At 52.4% G+C, this 17,227-nt stretch overlaps 1 protein-coding gene across 5 annotated transcripts; it reads right to left on the bottom strand.

Moving 5' to 3' along the window:
• Positions 1-764: 764 nt before the first annotated feature.
• On the bottom strand, positions 765-13,431 carry LOC127033308 (E3 ubiquitin-protein ligase TRIM39-like). Of its 5 annotated transcripts, none has more exons than XM_050921294.1 (7): positions 12,810-13,430; positions 8,803-8,898; positions 7,457-7,687; positions 6,759-6,781; positions 5,577-5,704; positions 3,743-3,775; positions 765-2,342 (listed from the first exon to the last, which is right to left on the bottom strand). In XM_050921294.1, the coding sequence occupies exons 1-7, from the start codon at positions 13,224-13,226 to the stop codon at positions 1,828-1,830; spliced, it is 1,443 nt and encodes a 480-aa protein (XP_050777251.1). In that variant the 5' UTR covers positions 13,227-13,430; the 3' UTR covers positions 765-1,827. The 5 variants fall into 5 exon arrangements, with proteins under 5 accessions (XP_050777251.1, XP_050777252.1, XP_050777256.1 ...); XM_050921295.1 differs by having other exon boundaries at positions 5,577-5,692; positions 12,810-13,429; XM_050921299.1 differs by lacking the exon at positions 8,803-8,898 and having other exon boundaries at positions 12,810-13,431.
• Positions 13,432-17,227: the final 3,796 nt, after the last annotated feature.

Here is a 17,227-nt window from a genome sequence, read left to right as displayed (position 1 = left end):
TGAATGCAGCTACAGCCCATGTGGGTTTGGGACAGGGGCAACTGGCACCACGGAAACACACAGGCACAGAAAGGGGAATCCTGTTCAGAGCCTTCGACTCAGATCACACTAACCTGGACAAGACAAACTGGGCCAGTCTCTCCCGTTCCACAGCTGTAGTCACCCTTGCCAAGACATGCTGGACCAGGAGCAGCGCTGGCATACAATGAGTGCATCTGCCATTGAACTCACCTGTGCTAGCATTATTTATTGACTTTGCATAAAGTGATGCCCAGTAACTCATAGCAGGATACAAGATATATGGCCTGATTCCCCTCTCATTCACACCAGTATCAATCAAGTGTCTCTCCCATTGGAGTCACCGGGGCTGATTCCTCTCTCACTCACACCAGTGTCAATCAGGAGTAGTGTGACCCGGGTCCTAGTGGGGGCCAGCTGTGGTCACTCGATTAGGGTGAACTGCAAAGAATGGCGCAGACAATCCCCATAAAACTGGTGGATATTCCAATACTTAGATTTACCAAGAGAGCATAAAACAGCTTCATCACCTCACTGGTTACTCAGATGTCCAAACAACACAGTTATCTTAACGTGATCCAGCCTCAGGCCTCCATCCAGGTACTCATGTCAAATACGATGAAAATTTCTGTAAATCTTATTTCATCATATAAAAGAAATGGTTCTGCCAATCCCAAAGGATCGGACACGTTACCTCCCAAGTTAATGCATGTTTCAGATCTTACCCAAATACACACTACAGCCAATTCTTATTAACTAAACTAAAATTTATTAAAAAAACAAGAGAGAGTCTGGTTAAAAGATCAATATACATACAGACATGAGTTCAATTTATTGAGGTGCAGATTCATGGCAGAGATGGTGAGCTCTGTGGTTGCAAAGAGTCCAAGGATTATAGTCCAATGTCCAATATCACCTTCAGTGAGTGTCAGCGTAACTGGGACCTCAATCTTGCGACTCAAACGTCCCCTGATGAAGTCTAAGCAGATCTGAGATGACAGAATCAGGATCTTTTTTACAATGTCATGTCTTCTGACAAGTTGGAATTCCTCAGGGAACAGGAGGTAATTAGGATGCCTTTGAAGGAGGTCCATCACCTGTACTTAGCTATACGAATTAACACAAGGCCATTTGCTTGTTCCTCCACCATTCGGAGTACATTTCAAAGAGAGATGAATACCGAGATATCCCATGTTTACAATTCATTTAAGTGATAGGATCTTCTTTTGACCTCTGAATTGTCAGAATACAGCATAGACAGGGACTGTTGATTTCATTGTAGACCCTACTCATACATATGTAAATACAAAAAACCATGGGATGTTTAACCTTTTCTAGTCAAGTTTCCCATTGGAATAATTGGGACTGATTCCCCTCTCATTCACAGCAGTGTCAATCAGGAGTCACTCCCATTGGAGGTGATTCCCTCCTGGCCTCATTCACTCCCGTGTGAATCAGGAGTGACCCCCTCAGGAGTCACTGGGGCTGATTCCCCTCCCCCACCCTAGTGCAAATCAGGAGTGAAGTCACTGGAGTAAAACTGCTCTCCAGCCCCCACCTTTATCCCTACCCTCACGCTTCCTCTCCCTCCATCTGCCCAGCAGACTGCCCGAGCTCTCCAGAATCAGAGTGGATAGGACCAGACTGGACAATAGGATTGGGCTCTCTGCCCTAATCACACCCAGCAACCCAAGATTGTGTCAGTTCAGAGGCTCCCTGCACTTGACCAGAGTCCCAGAGATGAGGAGCCAGGTGCCGGGGGAGCCTCTGCCTAGAGGAAAGGTGCAGCAGTGAATTTTGCCCTGCATCTCAGGGGCACAGCCTGAGCTGCGATCCCATCTCCACCCAGAGCCAGGGGCGGACTCGCTCCCCCATGAATGAGGCCGGTGGGAAAGTGAAGATCAGAGCTTCACTATCAGCATCAAAAAATGCCACCTGCCCCTGTGTATAGTCCAGAAAGACCCGGATCCTCCTGGGCACCCAGCTCAGGGACAGGGGTGTCGCAGGAGAGGTGAGAACCAAGTATCGAGTCCTCCACAGCCCCACAGCCCAGATCCCCTTCTCGGGTTGAAAGATGAACTCTCCCTTCCTCCTCACAGACTCTCTGGCCACCCCCACAGCCCAGCCCCCTTCATCCCCCACCTCCACCTCCCAGCAATGTCGCCCCGAAGTGAACCCCACACAGCCCAGCACACAGAGCTCAGCGTCAAATCTCTCCGGATTGTAGGGAAGATGCTGCCGTGTGTGTCCCCGCCTCACGCCTTTCCGTTCCTCAAACAGGACGAGTTCGGGATGAGCCGTGTCTGGATCCAGAGTCACATTCACTGGGGGTTGGAGAATCAGAGCGTTAGGGCCCTACCAAATTTATGGTCCATTTATGTGCCATCTCCTGCTTCCCTGTGGGTGCTTCAGCCCCAGAGCACCCACAGAGTTGGCACCTATACGGAGGGCTGCTGGGAGATGCCTCTCCAGCCCTGCCAGCCAGGAGGGAGAAAGCAGGAGATGGCACATAAATGGACCATAAATTTGGTAGAGCCCTACTCTGGTCAATGTCACAGTCATGGGATTTTCACAGTTTCAGGTGTTTACATCTGAAATTTAACAGTGTTGTAACCGTGGGGGTCCCAACCCAAAAGGAGGTCATGGAGGGTCACAAGGCTATTGCAGGGGAGTTGTGGGATTGCCACCCTTACTTCTGCGCTGCTGCTGGCGGCAGTGCTGCCTTCAGAGCTGGGCAGCCAGAGAGCAGCGGCTGCTGGCTGAGCACCACCACCAGTGCCACCATTAGCAGCAGCGCAGAAGTGAAGGTCACAGGGTATGGGATAGGGTGAGTTATCATCCACCTGGATTTTCCCCACAGCCTCCCTGCCTGGGTCAGAGGCTGAAAGCTAGAGCCGCAGCCTCCTGACTGGATCAGGAGCTGTCTCAGCCAGCATCTGCAGAGCTTCCTGCAGCTGGGGGAGGTTCCCAGAGGTGGGTCTGACCCACCTCTTAGTGCAGCCCCTGCAGGAGAAGAGGAAGTCCTGCCCATCCCCAGCCTGGACTGGGACTAGACACTGGAGCCTGACCCACAGTGGGAGGCCAAGGCTGGGGCACCCCCAGGCCTGCTCCTCCCATCATAGCCAGATTTCACGGGGGAGATCAGCTTTCACAGTCTGTGACCATGAATTCAGTAGGACTCTACACAGGAGGGACGGTGTGCAAACCCCATCCAGAAGGAAGGGGCTTGGGATTGACACTCGGCGTGGGGCAGAGGGAGGGGTCAGCAGCACGTGGAAGACGGAGGAGAGAATGATGAGACACACACACACCCCACCCCAGCGAATGGGGGACGGATGGCAAGGACAAGAAAGAGCCCCCAGTTCACAAGGGGAGGAAGAGAAGGAGGCACCAGCCGGAGAGGATGGACAAGATGGGGCAGCACCCAGGAGTCCCCAAGGTCAGGGTGAAGGGAGACCCCACAACCCAGCAAGAAGGAGAGAGATCGAAGAGGATGACTGGAGACAGCAAGGGGCTCGGTCCAACTAGTTAAGGAGTTAATATGCTGGAGCGTTTAAAGCCGTCCCCCTCTCTGGAATGCCCATTCTCTAGTCATAACAGCTTCTGCTTTGTTTGATCTCAGAAGCTTCTTCTGCAAGTGAATCCAGGGTCACCAACACAAACTGTTATGATCTCCTCCCATTTGCAGCCTTCTTCCCTGGCCCCTCCTTTCCCAGAGACTCACCCCATTCTCTCTCCAGTTCAGAGGGCAGGGTATCTAGAGAGAGAGGAGAAAGATGAGATGTCATGCTGTCACATTATGGTGTGATTTCTGCCATCCATAGCCAGAGCTGGGATGAATTTGGGGACTCGGTGAGAAGTGTTGAAATATTACCCAGAGGCAAAAGGGAAAGAAAAACGTGAAAGTGAAAAAAACAAAACAAAAATACCCCCCTTGTATTCAGTGCCAAAAAAAAAAAAAAAGTGGGTGGGGGGAACCTGGAAAATCAAAAATTAGATAATTCTTTTTTGGGGAAAAAACAAAAAATCAGGAGGGTTTGTTTGGTTGTTTCTGTTTGTTTTCTTTGTGGATTTGGAAGGGTTTTTTTGAGCAGAGGGGATTTTCCATCAAACTTTTTTTGAATGAAATGTTTTGACCAGTTTTAATACTGGTGTCACGGTTTAACAAATAATCAGGATACATGAGCTCGAGGACTGGGCCAAACGCAGAAGGAAAGGGACAGAGATACCCAGACAGAAAGAGAAACTAAGGGTATGTCAGCACTGGGAATGAGCTCTCCCAGTGCTCTAAAAAACCCACCTCCATGAGGGGAGTAACTCCCAGTGCTGGAGCACTGTCTGCACTGCCACTTTACATTGCTGAAATGTGCAGCTCTCGAGGGAGGTTCACAGCCCCAGAGCTAGAAAGCTGCACTATAAAGTGGCAGTGTAGACAAGGCCTAAGAGTGAATGTGAAATGTCTCCCCTCTTCCATGTGGAATGACCAACTTATGCATGACTTAAGTCCACTTAATATGGCGTAAGGAGGACTGATGTGACAAAGTGGGACTGTTCTTAATGTTTCCTCTGAATACTGTGTGGGTGCCTCAGTTTCTGGCCAACACTCTTTCTCTTGGCAACTAATGGGCTGGGCTCATCTCCCCTGCAAAGGGGTGCTAAAAGTGTGGGAAAACAAAGAGGTCAGGTGACCTCTTGGCCCGGGAAAGGAACACAGAGAAGGAGGGGCTGGAGGGGGCTTCAGTTTGGAACTGGCTGGGGACGGGAAGTAAGGGCAAATGGGGTTGACTGGTTTGTGGGCTCCAAAATGGACCTGACTGAGAGGTTCCGTTCTCTGTACCTACAAGCTCTGTTTTAGACCATGTTCCTGTCATCTAATAAATGTCTGTTTTACTGGCTGGCTGAGAGTCACATCTGACTGCAAAGTGTGGGGTGAGTGCAGGACCTTCTGCACTGGGAGGACCCCCACCTGGGCAGACTTGCTGTGGGAAGCGCACGGAGGGCCATACGCTGAATGCTCCAAGGTCAGATCGAGGAAAGTGAAGCCATGTAAGCTTCTTGCCCTGAAGACAGTCTGCTCCAAGGGAGAGGAGGCTCCCCAAAGTCCTGACTGGCTTTGTGGGGAGCAGTTCCAAAGCATCGCCCAGGAACTCCGTGACAACTTCGTGCATCAGACTTGGCCTCTCATAAATAAAGTCATGAACTTTATTTATCTGCAGAGAATTTCTACTGAAGCCAGACTGAAACTGAACCTAGGCAGGAATATGATCAGAGCACTCTGTATGGCCATAAGGCTTGCTTCATCCAAAGACACTGCATTCCTCTATAATTCAGGCAAACAAGTTAAGGTGACAACAGTTCACATTCATATTATGGTTGTTTCTCAATCAGAATTTCCTTTGCCCTAGAAAATTCTCCAGCCCAGTCCCTTCATTCAAGAATTTTGATCTATCTATTTTTTGTTATTTTTAAATTAGCAGCTGATTGGTCACTGCTCAGCAAATACCACAATTCTAGAGACAAGTTTTTATTTCCCTTCCCAGATCCCTTCCTGGTCGTACCTTTCAATTTCTTCAAAGTCTCCTTTAGAACAAAGATTTTCGGATAGAAATCACTCAGTCTCTTCTCCAGCTCAGGAGAAATCTCCACTGGCTGCTGAAACTGCCCCTTCTCGCACCTAGGAGATAAGCTGTTCTGATTCATCATTTGATTACTTAATCGCTATTCTTCATTACTTTGGCGTTCATCATTTAATATCAGTCGCATGTCAGTGGAAGCCGATGGGCTGTGAAAGCTATTAAGTTGAGCACATTTCTCTGTGTGACCCAACCTCAGACCAGGTCCAGCCCAACCAATGGTCATAGTGACCCCTGTGACACTGGCAGGCCAGATGCCAGCTGTTGCCCAGCACTAGCAAAGAATTGGCGAACTCATAGCTTCAGATCAGACCAGTTCACTTGTGTGTTAGTTTTGCTCAGAATAGTTATTAGTCTTACAAGAATGTATTTAGTATTTAGATTCTGTGAAATGCTGGCAAGTTGCTGCATGCATTAATCTCACTTGTAATGTCGATATTCCACGCTATAAAAACATGTAGGTTTTGCTCTCTAACTTTGAGAATGTTTGCTGTGAATTTGAGAACCCAGGCATGGGAATCGTCCTCCCAGGCCACACAGAAGAATTGTCAAAATCTGATGGGCCATCAAGAAACATCACAATACAAAGGATTGGTTAACACCCTATTGCACCTTGGAAATGCTACCTGCAAGAAAGCTCATTCCTGTGGGCTTGGAAACTGAAGGATGGAAATAAAGCAACGTCACAGGAAAATTTTCCATCTCTTCGCTGTCTGATATCTGACAGGGCCAAAATCCTGAAACACACTTTGGGTCCACCCTGACAGATACTTTGAGTTGACAGATCACTACAGCTCTGTCACTTTTTGGATTAATTCCAGGTCTACACTATAAACTTACATGGGTGTAACTCCCTCACTCAAGGGTGGGAAATATCCACACCCCTGACCTAACCCCTGGTGTAGGCAGTGCCAGCTGTTCTGGCACAGGTGGACAATGGAGTTTTTATAGCACGTTCCTATATTCAGATCAATCATTAAAGAGTATCAAGCCCAAGCCTGCACATCCTGCCCTGCATGCTTTGCTGCTGTCTGTGAAGGAGATGAGGACTGGACAAAGGCCCAGGCACAGTGAAGCGTGAGAGGGGACTGAGAAGATCCCACATACCTGCTCAGGGTGTTTCTGAAGTCCTAGAGAGAAGAAAGGAAGCTCAGTCTCACAGTGATAACAGCGAGAATGAATAATGCATAATCATCGAACCTGTTTCTATGTCCCACGGGTGGAGGGGACACATACCACGTTCTCAGGGAGGTGTGTCAGCGGTGTCATGGTTAGCACCGCCGCATTGCAAAGACAGGGCCCAAGCTCCTGTTCCAGCCAGCAGCCTTGCGGTTAAAGCACTGAACTTGGATGCAGGAGATCTAGGCTCTGTTCCCTGAATTGCCCTAGACACTCATAGTGACTTGGGCAAGTTACATCATCTGGCTGTGTCTCAGTTCCCCAGCTTTATAACAGGTGCAATAGTGTGATTCACACAATATTTCCCAGGCTTCCAAGTGCAGGATAAATTCGTTCACTATTCAAGTGCTTAGACTCCGCAGCGATGTGGGCCATAAACATTTCTAGATACATGTGCATGAAGAAATAAAATCTCTCTAAACTAAGCAGCACCTTTTCCCTGATCTTATGAGTCATCAAATTCAGAACAAATAAAATGAAGACCAAAGAGAAGTGATAAAGAAGATTTCCATATAAGCAATATGTACAGTGAGTTACAGGGGGTGGTTTGAATCCTGGACCCCCACCTCACAAGTCTCACTTCTATGTTGTTTTCCAAAATTCTGTACCAGGAGCCAAAATCTCACCTGCAGGAATTCACTTGCTGGCTGCCGGCACTTCCCCTCCATCTCACGGATCAGCTCGCTGAGTCGGGAAATCTCCTCGCAGAGTTTGGTGACATTTTCATCCCGCATCTTTGTCATTCCCTTCTCTAGCTCTGCCAGCCGGGCCAGCAGGAGTCGCTCTTGTTCCTCCAGGAACTGGCGCAGCTGCTCAAATTCAGACACGATCTTCTGCCTCTGGGCGTCTGTCTTCTCCTGCCATGAACAGACAAAAAAAGTGAAAAGGCAGGTCAGGGATATTTCCCATGGCCCTGAGTGTGCAGTGGGGCGAATTTCATTACAGATCCAAACTTCAACACTTGCCATTTAGAGAAAAACTTTCTCCAAGTTGTCAGAGAGAAGATTTTGCCCAGAACATCCATATTGGCCTTACTTTCTCTGATGTCTGGGAAGGGAGGAGGCAGAGCCATGACCCAACAGCCTGCACTGGCCAGAGAAGCAATTGCATCGCTCCCATGGCTGTAGCAGCTGCTGCACTCCTTCAGGGCTGTTCTGAGATCCTGGGGATCTGGTCCAGCCCCACTGAAGGACAGAAATCACTGGCACAATCGAGCCTATGGAGAGACAGGGATATCCCCAGAGGGCGACATGCACAGACATGGGAAGCCCGATTCTCAGGCCTTTTCAGGCCTTGGTACACTGGCACTTTACAGCGCTGAAACTTTCGCGCTCAGGGGTGTGAAAAAACACCCCCCCGAGCGCTGCAAGATACAGCGCTGTAAAGCCTCGGTGTAATCAGTGCCGCAGCGCTGGGAGCGCAGCTCCCAGTGCTGCAAGCTACACCCCTAGAGGATGCGGTTTACGTGCAGCGCTGGGAGAGCTCTCTCCCAGCGCTGGCACTCCGACCACACTCACACTTCGCAGCGCTGCCGCGGCAGCGCTTTGAAATTTCAAGTGTAGCCATACCCTTCTGCACTGAGAATAACCCTGTACCGTGGGTTGCCTCGACCAGGAGAGAATGGCATTCCACAATAGTCCTGCTCCCGGCCCATGGGATAAGAGGTGCAACAACATGTGGAAAAATCCCACTGCATCCCAGCTGGTCTCTGTTACTCAGGCCCTTTGGGCAGCCAGAGCCAACTTGTGCGGCCCGAGGCTGATCTAATTTGCGTGGAGGGCCCAGAATTCAGGGAGGGCAAAGGTCAGTTTAAGCCATGTGAGACCATCCCCAGGCACGAACTGACTTGTGTATTGGTTCCCCGCAATCCCACCAGAGTGGTCAGAGACACACACACACCCATCCCCACACTCATCCAGGGAAACAGATTCCCACCCTGTCTCTCTGCTGGCTGATAACATTGGACATGTACCAGATACTCCCGGCTTCTCCCTTCTGCTGATACTTTCAACCCCAGGAGCTTTTCTCTCTCCTCCTTCAGAGTCTGCAGCTGGGTCTGGAATTGTTTCTGAGCAAAGAAAAACAGCATGGCTGGAATTGACTTTTTGTGGGCAGTTTCCTCAGAAGGGATCGAGGAGTCTGTCCTCTCTACAGAACCCAGGACACAAGACAGGGCCTCCCTCTGGCACCTGGATCCTCCTCCCCTCAGAGTGGCCAAGCCCATCTCTGGCATCTGAACCCTCCCGCTGGGATCCCCAACTCCCAAGCAGGGAAGCCCCCGGTGCCAGGTGCTGTGAGGTCCTTTCCCAACCTGCTGGAGGACCCCCCTAAAGTGCAGGTCTTGGGGGAAAAGGGCAAGGCTTGTCTCAAAGGCTGATTTTCTGGAGATGGCAGCCAGGGAGCTTCTCAGCTTGGCACCTAGGCCTTTCTTTCACCCCCTCTATTCCAAGTGAAGATGAAGATTAAGCCACCTTTAGCCCCAAAGGTTTTGTCCACCCTGAGCTCAACAGAAGACACCAGTGCTAAAGGTGAAAGCACGCCTCCCCGCACTGCCAAGACTTCTACCTCCTGCTAGCCTGGTCCGCCTTTCTGTCCTCGTCTTGGCCCCAGTTGGCTGCGCTCAAGTGACTGCCTATTCCGTAAAAGCCACACTGGCAGCCAGCTAAAGAGACTGCGGTGAGATTTGAACCCCCAACCCCAAGACTGTCTCAAACCATACTATACACTGCTCATTAGAGGTCCAACATGCTTTCCATTGCACCACAGAGCCCATGGATGAGTTGATTACCTCATCTCTCTCTACTTTGCAACACTGCAAATGCTGTGGTAAAAGCAAGAGAAGATAGGAGGAAAACATGAAAGCAAACATAGCATTGGCTGGGAATTAAACCCAGACCAACTATTTAGAAGTCAGCCATGCTAAGCACTACACCACCAATGCTGCCTTGTTAATGGCCCTTAAAACCCATGACTATGCATTACCCAGAACCTGTCTTCAGCCAGACTGCAGCCAAAATGACACTGGCAGGGTTCAGTCGTTTACACTGATGTTTTTTTCACTTCCCTCCTGAGGCCGGGGGCAAGCCCCCGCAAGGGATTCTGGTGGCTGGCTCCAAAACTCTAGTACAGACCAGCTGCTGCCCGCCCCAGGGACAGTCTCAGGTGGGGACATTCACTAGATGCTACACCAGTCACATCCTCGCCCAGGTGTCTTACAGCCAGCTCAGGATGGACAGAAACCTTCTGTGGAGCCGAAGGGCTAAAGGTGTTTTAATCTTCATCTTCACTTTAATAGAAGGGGTGAAAGCAGAGCCTGGGTGCCAAGCAAAGCAGCTCCCTGGCTGCCATCTCTGGAAAATCAGCCTTTAAGACAAGCCTTGGCCTTTTCCCCCAAGACCTGTGCTCCAGGGCAGAGCCCTCCAACAAGTTGGGAAAAGGCCCCGCAGCGCCTGGCGCAGGGGGCTTCCCTGCTTGGGATGTGGGAAGTGTGATCCCGGGGGGGAGGATCAAGGTGCCAGAGGTGAGCGTGGCCATTCTGAGGGGAGAAGGAGGGTAGGGTGAGCCTGCCAGGACGAGTGTCTGGCCACCTCCTCTTTTCACCTCTCTGGGGTCCTAAGAAGAGCAGGTGAATGAATGGGCCTGAGGCTCCAGGCCACAGGCCTGCCACCCTCCTCAGCTGCCTCCCTTACTTGTCGGAGCACCGGCCTGAGCTTCTGGGGCCACCAGCTCAGCCCTCTGGACACATGAGCTTGACCTGCCGGCCGCAATTCTTTCCGGCCCATGTTTCCTCCTCAAATGGAGCCCAGCAGGGCCCGTTGTCCCCAGCAGGAGAACCCACACAAGAAAGCTAAATACTAGGGCTGCAGCACAAAGTGGGACAGCTTAAGAGTTGACACCTACATTAGTGGAGATGCTTAAACGCTTGTCTCTTCAGTGTGAGGCCAGGGATTGCTGGACCCCAGCTGCCCACTGCTCAATGGCAGCACCTCAACCCGACTAAGGCCAGAAGGGGGCACCCAGATGGGCTGCAAAGGAGCAGCCGCAGAAGGCTTGTACCAGGCCTCAGCCACTGGAAGAGGCTTTCGTTTCTTTTTCTCCATCCCATTTCTTCCTTAATTCTTGAGGGGGTTAAACACATTTCCCTGCACAGCAGAAATGCTGGCAGAGGCTTCTACCTACTGGTAGCCAGGCGCACCTTTCGGCCCTTGTCTTGACCCCATTTGGCTGAACTCAAGTGGCCGATTATTGCTAGGGCCCTACCAAATTTAAAGCCATAAAAAATGTGTCATGGACTGTGAAATCTGGTCTCCCCCTGTGAAATCTGGTCTTTTGTGTGTTTTTGCCCTGTACTATACAGATTTCACGGGGGAGACCAGCATTTCTCAAATTGGGGGTCCTGACTCGAAGGAAGTTGCAGGGGGGTTGCAAGGTTATTTTAGGGGGGAGCGGTATTGCCATCCTTAATTCTGCACTGAGTTCAGAACTGGGTGGCCAAAGGGTGGTGGCTGCTGACTGAGGGCCCAGCTCGGAAGGCAGCAGCACAGATTTAAGGGTGGCAATAGCATATCATACCAGGCACTGCTGCTGGCAGTGGCTCTGCCTTCAGAGCTGGGCTCCTGGCCAGCAGCCACCACTCTCCAGCTGCCCAGCTCTGAAGGCAGTGCCACCAGCAGCAGCACAGAAGTAAGGGTAACAGTACCTCAACCCCCTCCTCCCCCCCAACACACAATAACCTTGTGACCCCTCGCCCCAACTCCTTTTTGGGTCAGGACCCCTACAGTTACAACACCGTGACATTTCAGATTTAAATAGCTGAAATAATGACATTTACAACTTTTAAAATCCTGTGACTGTGAAATTGGTAGGGCCCTATCTATTGTGTAAAAGCCACAATGGCAGCAGCTAAAACTGACTCTGGTGGGATTTGAACCCACAACCTTTGAATGACTGTACTAATGCAGGAAGGCCAAGAAGTGCTTCTTATAAGGCTAACACACTATCCATTGCGCCACAGTAGGGTAAAGGAGCTCCTCTCCTCTCTCTACTTGGCAACACTGCATTGCTGTGGTAAAAGCAGGGGAAGAGCTGAGGCAAACACCACACCCATTTGGCATTGACCCCAGCCAGACTGCTTGGAAATCAGCCATGTTAAGTGCTACACCACCAGTGCTACTCTGCTAGTTGGCCTCAGGACCCAGGAATATGCATTACCTAAACCAGGGGTGGGAAAACCTTTAGGCATCAATGTTGAGAAACTATATGGAAGGCCAGGTAGGGAAGGCTGTGCCTCCCCAAACAGCCTGGCCCCAACCCCCATCCGCTCCCACTTCCCGCTCTCTGATTGCCCCTCTCAGAGCCCCCAACCCATCCAACTCCCTCTGCTCCTTGTCCCCTAACCACCCCCTGGAATTCCACCCCCTATCCGACCCTCCCCCCCATTCCCTGTCTCTTGACTGCCCTGCCCCCCTCTCCACCCCCAGACAGGCCCCCACCGGGACTCCCACGCCTATCCAGTGCCCCCTGTTCCCCATCCCCTGACTGCCCCCACCAGGACCTCCATCCCATCCAACCGCCCCCTGCTCCCTGCCCCATACCCAACCCCCTTCCCATGCTGCTCAGAGCAGCAGGAGCTCGCAGCCCCGCCGGAGCCAGCCACGCCGCCCAGCAGGAGTCAGACCACTGGCAGAGCGGCCTGCTGAGGCTGCAGGGGAGGGCCCGGGCAGGCTGGATGTGGCCCGCGGGCCATAGTTTGCCCACCTCTGACCTAGACCCTGTCTTCAGCGACGCTGTCAGGGTTCAGTCACTAGGCAGCTGGTTTTTCACTTCACGCCAAGCGTCCAGCGCGGGCCGGCTGCTGCCCACTCCCGGGACAGTCTCGGGTGGGGACTTACTGGGGCGCTACAGCAGCCAAAATATAGACAACAACGATCGTCAAAACAAAACTATTTTACATGCCAACACAAGACACCCAGGCCTTACCTTGTACTGCTGGGCCGCCTCCTCTGCGGGGAGCACAGCGTGCGCTCTGTGAGCCTGCGACTCTCTGCAGATCACACAAATGAGCTGCTGATCCGTGTCACAGAAGAGTTTCAGGGCCTCCCGGTGCGTCTCACACCCTTGCTCCCCTCCTGCGGTTACTGTGACCTGGAAACTCAGCTGCCGGGTTATCTCCACAACTCTCCCCAGCTCCCTGTTGGGCCTGAAAAGCTTCTCCCGGGCGGTTTCTCTGCACTGGGGGCAGGAGAAGCTGGTATCTGTCTCCCCCCAGCACTGGCTGATGCAGGCCCGGCAGAAGTTGTGCCCGCAGTGGATAGACACCGGGTCTGTGAAATACTCCAGGCAGATGGAACAGGAGAGCTCATCCTGGAGACTCAGCACAGAGCTGCGCGCGGCCATGGCTGCGAGACAGGCGCGGTGTCATTTCCTTGGGCTTGGCCTCTCGCCAGCCTATGGGGCGTTTCCCTTTGATCCGCTGATTCGCTGCTGTTCCTGCGAGCTGCGGCTGTTTCACTCCGGGGAGAACCGTGACTCCATCTGTGTGCAGGGGGCAGGGCCGGAGCTAACATTGCTGCGCCCCAAGCGAAAACAAAGAGCGTCACCCGCCCCCTCGCCACAGTCCCCGCCCCCAAGCGTCGAGTCACCCAAGTCCCCGTCTCCTGAGCGTGGCGTCTCCCAACTCCCCGCCTCCAAGCGTCGCGTCGCCCAAGTCCCCGCCCCCTCCGAGCGTCGCGTCACCCAAGTCCCCGCCCCCCCAGAGCCGCACTGCACCGCCCAAGTCCCCGCCCCCTCCGAGCGTCACGTCGCCCAAGTCCCCGCCTCCAAGCGTCGCGTCGCCCAAGTCCACGCCCCCTCCGAGCGTCGCGTCGCCCAAGTCCCCGCCTCCAAGCGTAGCGTCGCCCAAGTCCCCGCCCCCCGAGCGTCGTGCCGCTGAAACCCGCCCTGGCCGAACGCCGCACCGCCGAGTCCCCGCCCCCCAGCACGGCGCCCCGCCTCCCCCCAGCGCCGCGCGGCCAAACCGAAAACAAACAAACCGCAAGCGCCGCCCTGCCCCGTCCGGAGGCGCAGCTCCAAGCACGTGCTTGCTGGGCTGGTGTCTGGAGCCGGAGCCGGCCCCGGCAGGGAGCCACGTCAAACGCCCAGCGCTCGTGCTCAGGGAAACCAATCTCATTCTAGTGTTCTGGGGGGGTAGAGTTTCACGGGAGCGGCCATACAGGGTCAGACTAATGGGCCATCCAGCCCACTGTCCTGTCTTCCAGCAGTGGCCAATGCCAGGCGCCCCAGAGAGAGTGAACAGAACAGGGGATCATCCAGTGCTCCATCCCCTGTCGCTAGGGTCACCAGATGTCCTGATTTTATAGGGACACTCCCGATATTTGGGGCTTTTTTTTAAATGAGCTCCTATTACACCCAACCCCCGCCCCAATTTTTCACATTTGCTTTCTGGTCACCCTACCTGTCGCTCATTCCCAGGGCCTGGCAGACAGAGGCTAGGGACCCCAGGAGAAGTACCCTAGACCTCAGTACTGGGGAGACAATGGAGAAGTTGCTGTGCCAGTGGCTGATCTGCAGGAGGGGGCAGAGCCAGTTGCAGCAGCTGCAGAGGGCAGGCACTGCAAGGTCCTCGCTCCCTGCTGCAGGACTGTGGCTGCTCTGAATGGGGTTACCAGATCTCCAGGCTTTCCTGGGATTGTCCCCCTTTCAAGGGTGCAGCCCTGGGCACTCCATAAGGCTGCGTATTGTATGCTGCCAGCCGTCAAGTGTTATGGGTTCAGGAACATCCTCGATACCCCTGGGGGGGGGGTGTATCAGCAATGGGAACCCCAATTCTGCACCATTGTGTCTCTCCCGCCTAAGACTCAGCTGGTGCGTGATCTGTCCCACATCTGGAGCAGGCCTGGGAGGGGTGTGATTGTGGGGACAGCCCCTCTGAGAGAAACAATTCCTGCCCTGCTCCCTTCTGGTATTGTATAGAGATGGGGGGGGGGCAAGGAGTGCAGTTACTGCTACCTTGGAAAGGATACCTTTAGGCCCCAGATTATCCTAAGTATTTAGGCATCTAACTCCCATGGGTGAGGTGCCTAAATACCTTTGGGGCTCTGGGGCTTACTGCTCCTTGCCAGCAGCTCTCTAAGGCCCTGATCCTGCAGACACTTGCACACAGGGGCTTAACTTTACTCCTGTGAGTAACTGAAGACAATGGGGACATCTCATGACAGTAGAGATCAGAGGGTCGCTGAAGAGGATGTTGCCGCTGTTTAAACACACTGTGGAAGGATTGACTGTAACATGAACTGGCTACTTCATTCCCAAGTGGCTCCCCCATGCCCCTGCTGTTCCCTGGCAGCTGGACGCTGGCACCTCACTCTCACACCCACAGGAGGCACAGACGATCCGAGGAAGCATGCAGACTTTATAGCACCCAGGCAAGGGCAGCGGGTAAGGGAGGCTGGGGCAGCGGGTAAGGGAGGCTGTGTCTCCCCAAACAGCCAGGCGTGACCCCTCTCACACTGCCCCCAGACCCCGGCTTTGACTGTGCCTCTGGGCTCCAGGGGCTGGAGGGCACGCTGCCCGCCTTCCTGGGGTTGGGGGATGCAGAGCACTGCAACAGCACTGTGCACTCTCCCTCTCAGCGCTCTGGGGCTGAGGAGGCTGTAGGCACTAGCCAGCCTGGGGCGGGGGCCAACGGCTGCAGTGCAGAGGCTCTGGGTTCTGGGGTGTGTGGAAGGGGTGGGGCTGGAGGGGCTAGCCTCCTCCAGCCAACAGTTCACGCGCCGCCCATGCACTCAGAGTATGTCAACAGGACCGGCTTTAGGAAGTGCAGGGCCCAATTCAAACATTTTCGATGGGGCCCCGGCAGGGATGACTTGAAAAAAAAAACAACTGCATGTAAAAAACACATGGGGCTTGTACTCACCGGGCGGCGCTCCACCTCCAAGTCTTCAGCAGCATGTCCTTCACTCACTCCAGCTTGGAGTTTGAAGGAGGTACTGAGTGTATAGAGCTGCCTGTGTTGGGTCTGTGGTATAGACCAATAAGGATTCCCAGGGTCTGACAGCCTTTCGCTACCAGGAAATTCATTCAGACAAATTAAATAGAATAGAATAGAATGGGCCTGGCTGGTGGGCATGGAGTCAGCTTGCGGGAAAGACAGGATCTAAGCATTCCCTTTAGGAACATAGGCCCAGATCAAGGGATTTAGGCACCTTTGAGAATCTGGTCCCTACAGGACTAAATCCCCCTCCGGGATTGTCAGTCTTCACCAGCATTTCCTGGTACTGCTACCCAATACTAGGAAATCTTGGAGATTTCCCTCAAAAATAAACCAAAGTATCTTCATTTCTAGCACATTTCCCACTCAGTAATGCTTTACTGAGTTATGTAATTAATCCCATTCGGGCTTGTAGCCTATAGGGCTATTCTGATTGCTTGCCCATATATCTTTTCTTATGAGTTTGACCATTTGTTACATTAGAAGTATGTTCTTCATTATTACAATAGGTTTATTATAGAGGGTCCTTGGAAATTCTGTGTAGCCAGATTCTGGGCCAAGAACCTTATTATCTTCTGATCAGATGAACTGGTGAGACTATAACCCGTATTATCTATAAATGGGTCAACGTCCTGTTAATCCGTAGTTGAAAATACAACCTACATCACAGGGAAATGCCCTGATGATTGTTATTTCTCCTTGAGCCTGGAGCATATTCTTGGCTCTGCACAATAGACAGTCCCTTCCCCAACTGATGAGGGAACTTGGAATCCACTGTGGAAGTGGGAGCTCTGCCCAACCAGCACTTTGGATCAATGTGGTTAAAGCATAGTATCTTGACAGTAAAAAACATCAGAAGCAAGATCTGCTGGAGGCAAATCAGACTGCGATAAGCATATCTCCTAATCTCTGCCATTCAAATATTTCTTACTTCAAGACAGTCACCTTCCCCACTCCTGGACAGTCTGGGGATCTGAACTGCAGCCAGCTGAGGTCTACAGAAAGACTCCAGGGCCCAAGATATTTAGGTGCCTAACTCCTATATGATTTAGGCACCGATGGACTTTTGAGGATGCTGGAGCAGGAGCTCTGAGACAACCTGAGTGATTGCTGCAAGCTCCCAGCTAGTCCTGTGGTCACAGTAGAGGAGAAGGGAGAGGTGTACAGGTTGAAGGTCTCTTGTGGGAGTGACCCCAGCCCCTCTCCTCTCTATCCGTGATACAATTTGAGGGGAGAATCTCAACACATCTTCCTCTGCCCCACATCTGCTCAGATTTTGGGTAGTGGAGTTACAAACATACCCATAAAGGAGTAAGGCCCACAAGGTATTTAAACACCTAACTCCCATTGAAACCAAAGGGAGTTAGGCACCTTTGAGGATCTGGGCCTAACTCTTTTATCCCCAGGG

This window comes from Gopherus flavomarginatus, chromosome 12 (genome assembly GCF_025201925.1).
Source record: "Gopherus flavomarginatus isolate rGopFla2 chromosome 12, rGopFla2.mat.asm, whole genome shotgun sequence".
NCBI classification, from domain to species: Eukaryota; Metazoa; Chordata; order Testudines; family Testudinidae; genus Gopherus; species Gopherus flavomarginatus.
The sequence above is the reverse complement of the archived record's forward strand: the minus strand, read 5'-3'. Positions and strand labels throughout refer to the sequence as shown.

What these genes read in the sequence shown, in the direction of transcription:
- LOC127033308 (XM_050921294.1), bottom strand. Translation starts at nt 13,226, where the DNA reads ATGGCCGCGCGCAGCTCTGTGCTGAGTCTCCAGGATGAGCTCTCCTGT. An exon ending in TTCAGAAACACCCTGAGCAG is followed by an intron (nt 5,705 to 6,758) that starts GTATGTGGGATC and finishes GAATCAGAACAG; the next exon opens with CTTATCTCCTAGGTGCGAGA. An exon ending in GACTTTGAAGAAATTGAAAG is followed by an intron (nt 3,776 to 5,576) that starts GTACGACCAGGA and finishes CTCTCTCTCTAG; the next exon opens with ATACCCTGCCCTCTGAACTG.